A 4,135-nucleotide genomic window follows, 5' to 3' on the forward strand; every position below is an offset into this window, starting at 1 on the left:
AGACCCAGCTTAGGCTGCTCTGAGCTCCTCAGCTCCTGCCCTTACCCCTCCCCACCAGGGGCCTCTCAGCTTCTGCTGACCCGGACTAAAGTCCTCTGGCAGAAGGCCTGCTGGCATGAGAAACACGCTTCCATGAGTGAGCCTTTCCTCTCAAGATTGTGGGGATCTCCAGGGCAGGGACCATAATTAATTCTCTTTCTGTTGCTTTTATCTCTTCCTGTTTCTGGAGTTCAGTAAACAGACTAGGTTGAGGGTTCTAGGAAGACACTCTGTGCTTTAGGATTTCAAGTAACCTAGCTGGCTGCCACCTCCCCTGAGTCTGACAGGTGAGGGTCCCACAGCTCCATCCCCAGGAAACACAATGCTCACAGCACTATGTCTCTCGTGGAAATTTTATTGGTCCTTGGGCCAGGGAGGCAGGCAGGCCCTCCCTGCTGTTGCGGGTACCACAAGCCCTCACTGTTTCCCGTTACCATTGATGGGGCGGTTTACATGCTCGGGGGAGGCCAGGAAGGCCTTGAGCTTGGGCCGGGCGCTGAGACGAGCCACGTAGGCTGAGAGCAGGGGGAAGGAGTCCAGGCAGCCGGGGTCCAGGACCTGGTGATTCAGAAGCAAGTCCAGCAGGTTGTAGTCCGCGAAGGAAATCTGCAGGGCAGGGGCCGGGACTCAGCATGTGGGCAGGCCAGGGGGTGGGGGGAGGTGGGGAACCCAGAGCCTGAGAGCCTGAGCCGTCCCCTAGGTCTGCCCAGTAATGAATGGATGGCTCATGTGTTCTCTTCTCTACACCTGTGCCCATCTGTAAGAAGAGGGTGGCATGGTAGGGGCAGGACAGGGACAGTCACTCACCTGGTCGCCCACGATGAAGGCCTGGCCCCCCTGGTTCTGGGACAGCAGGGTCTCAAAAGGCTTCAGGCGCCCCGGCAGCTCCTTCACATAGTCTTTCTTGCCTGCCTCCTGTGAGAAAGGCGCCCCTGCGTATCACCCTCCTGAACTTCACACTGCTGGCCACCCCTGCCCCAGCCTGGACAGGCCCCCTACTGCTGGCCCCCATCTCAGGGAACCAACACTCACCTAGAGCCCAATGCTCCTCTGCTCACGACCCAACCCCAGGCCACTGTCACATCCTGTCCCTTTCAGCAGCCAATTCTTTTCTTGTCTACTCCATTCTAGCTTAACATGCCTGCTGTGATCTCTCACCAGACTACTGCAAAAGCCTTGGAGGCTCCTTCTAGACCTCACATTTGGACACCACCCTGCTTAGACAGCTCGATGGCTCTCTACTGCCAGCAGGAGAACGTCCAAGACAGGCAGCTGAGACCTTCAATATCTGGGCCTGCTGCCCCTCTGGCTCTACCTCCTCACACATAAGCACACACATGCCCTGCCTCTGCTAAACTGGTTCAGGTCCCTGAATTTGCTCAGTGTCTGCATTCTTTGTGCACCTGTGAGTGCCAGCACACCCTTCCAGAATCTGGCTATAGGTCCACCTTCTCCTCCACCTACTCCCGGACGCCCACCTGACCTGCCTAGCTGAGACAATCAGGAACCATCCCTGCCTCGATGTCTCCTGTCTCTGCACTGTTCTGCCATTACCCATCACTTGATTGGGTCCATCCCCTAGGCAGTGAGGCTGAGGGTTGTGGCTTGTCCACAATGGCTCCTGGCCCCCAGCAGAGAGCCTGACCCAGCCCAGGCCCCCTGACCGAGGGAGAGCCCAGCCACAGCCACATGACAGGTGTGGTGTGGGGTAGAGTACAGGAAGCCCCTTTCTCTATTGGTTCCCCCATGCCCGCCCCAGTGCCTGTCCTCACGTAGTTGGTGTAGATGAGGGCGATGTATTTAAGGCGGAAGTCCTCCACGCCGTCATTCACCACGTCCACCATGGCGGCCTCCTGCTGGTTCTTCCCATACAGCCCTGGGGGCGTGGAAGAGGAGACAGCATGACTGGGCGCCTGACACACAACTGCCGGCTCATCTATCCACAGACCACGTGGCTGCCTGTGGGCCACAGCCCCGGAGGAGGGTGTGGCTGGAGGGGACAGTCCTGACCCATGGTAGGTGCTCAGAACTCAGTGGAGGCAGCCTGGCAGAGGGCTAGGGTTGTAGGCAGACCTGAGTTTGACCTTGGGCAAGTTCCATAACCTCCTTGTGCCTCCATTTCCTCCACTGCACAGGAGTGCTTGGCGGGCTTGACTTAAATGGAAGAGGCTCAGAGGGCTGGCACTGAGCAGGTGCTCAGGAACAACGGCGGATGTTCACCCCCCTGCCCAGCACCGGGCGGCCTGTGACCTCAGGACTCACCAAGCGAGCGGCCCAGGTGGCGCAGGATGGCATTAGACTGGTACAGGGTGAGGTCTCCATCCTGGAACTTGGGGAGCTGCCCGTACAGCTGGGGGGTGGCACAGCTCTGTCAGAGGTGCTGAGCTTGGCTGCCCCCCACGGTACTTTTGTCCCCCACGGCCCAGCCCCTGACCCCACCGGGCACGAGCACTCACACAGGAGGCCTTGAGAGAGCCCTGCATCCAGGCCTCCTTGGTCACCACCTCCTCCTTCCAGGTGTGGCCCTGGTCAGCCAGCAGCATGCGCATGGCCTCACAGCGCCCTGGAGGTGGGGAGACAAGAGTGTGGGGACAGGCAGAGCCCCAGCCTCACAGAGCCCTGGGGAGGGACCATGGGGGTGGGGTCTCCTTCAATAATGTCCCAGCACACAGAACGTAGGATACTCCAGCCTTGGGAGCTCAGGGACCTGGAAAAGGATGTCCCGGCTAGTAGCCACATGAGGAGGGATAAGGAAGAGTTGGGGATCTCCCCTCGGTGGTTGATGGGCCATGGACTGCAGCCCCCAACCTCTGCCCCCCACCCTCCCTCCCAGTCACAGGCCCTTACCTCGAACAGGGAAGTAGACGACGGTGTAGGGTGGCACTAGAGGGGACAGAGAAGTTTGTTAGAGTCCCGTGAAGGGCATTATAAAGGGCAGCGCATCCCCCCATCCCCCTGGGGTCCTGCCCCCTGCTCTGGATGCTCCGGGCTCCCTAAGGGTTGCTCTCTGCGCCCGAGGTGCTGGGCCTCCCGGAAAACCCCAATCCAGCGCGGGTGTCCTGGATCCCCGGCCGGTTTTGTGGAGGTGGGGCGGGGAGGCAGGGCCTCCTAGGAGCTGCGGCCCGAAGCAGGGATCCGGGCGGGGATCCGGGCCGCGTTCCGGTGCGCTGCAAGCCCCCTGGGAGCCCCGCTCGCCCCGAGGCCCTCGGAGACGCCGCATGGACTCACTGGTTGCCGTGTAGACAAAAGTAACGGTGGCGACGGCGGCGGCACTCAAGCAGGCTCGGAGGCCTCGAGCCTTATAAGGGTCGTCCCGCCCCGCCCCGTCCCGCCCCGCTCCACCCCCAGCGCTGAGTCACGGCGCTGGCCTGTCCCTCCGCTGCCCAACCTGGGCTGCCCGCCTGCACCCCCGCCGCGGAGCCCCGCGCAGCCCGCACCGCACGACCCTGCGCCCCGGGAGGGTTTGTCCAACATCCGCCTGGGGCTAGTGGGCTCACGGTGAGGGCTGGCGTACAGGTTCCAGAATCTTCCAGAGGCCCTGCTTTGCCGGGTCGGCCACTTTCCCTGTTTGGCTCGCAGACCTCAGAGGCACAAGCGCATGCATGTAGACGTTTGTTCCCACAGACGAAAGACGCGACAGACGCTGCACACAGACGGACAGACACACGTGTATTCACATAAACCACACTCCAAGCCGGGCTTGGCATCCCCATCTGTCATTTGAATGCCACCTTCATGGCTCTTGTCACGTGATGTACCCGTATGCCACCTCCATACCATTTTCCCCTAAACTACCTCACTTTGACTCAAATGCGCCTGTTGAAAAATGGAACCTGTTTCACTCCTAATTGGAAACCCACACCTCTGGTTATAAGTGAAGGTCACTGTAAGAATAATCAGGAGAACAGCACATTTTAAGAATCTGTCTGGACAAGGGGACACTGGACCCTCCCTTTTCCAAAATAACATTAGCGAGGTGTCTCTGGCACAGTAGCACCAAACAGCTGTGTCCCTCTGTGGCATCAGGATTGAGGACTGTGGGGACAGAGTCCCAGAGAGCAGTGTCCAGGCTCTCGGCCTCACGTGGAAAGGTGCT

General features: G+C 60.1%; 1 protein-coding gene across 3 annotated transcripts; it reads right to left on the reverse strand.

Moving 5' to 3' along the window:
- Positions 1 to 380: 380 nt before the first annotated feature.
- Positions 381 to 3,669, reverse strand: LOC308504052 (glutathione S-transferase P 1). Of its 3 annotated transcripts, none has more exons than XM_081064055.1 (7): positions 3,554 to 3,669; positions 2,887 to 2,922; positions 2,496 to 2,602; positions 2,302 to 2,389; positions 1,812 to 1,915; positions 847 to 954; positions 381 to 645 (listed from the first exon to the last, which is right to left on the reverse strand). In XM_081064055.1, the coding sequence occupies exons 3-7, from the start codon at positions 2,586 to 2,588 to the stop codon at positions 457 to 459; spliced, it is 582 nt and encodes a 193-aa protein (XP_080920181.1). In that variant the 5' UTR covers positions 2,589 to 2,602; positions 2,887 to 2,922; positions 3,554 to 3,669; the 3' UTR covers positions 381 to 456. The 3 variants fall into 3 exon arrangements, with proteins under 3 accessions (XP_080920181.1, XP_080920183.1, XP_080920182.1); XM_081064057.1 differs by having other exon boundaries at positions 3,537 to 3,658; XM_081064056.1 differs by lacking the exon at positions 3,554 to 3,669 and adding an exon at positions 3,268 to 3,363.
- Between the last annotated feature and the right edge of the window lie 466 nt (positions 3,670 to 4,135).

Source organism: Rhinolophus hipposideros (genome assembly GCF_964194185.1).
Source record: "Rhinolophus hipposideros genome assembly, chromosome: 10".
NCBI lineage: Eukaryota > Metazoa > Chordata > Mammalia > Chiroptera > Rhinolophidae > Rhinolophus > Rhinolophus hipposideros.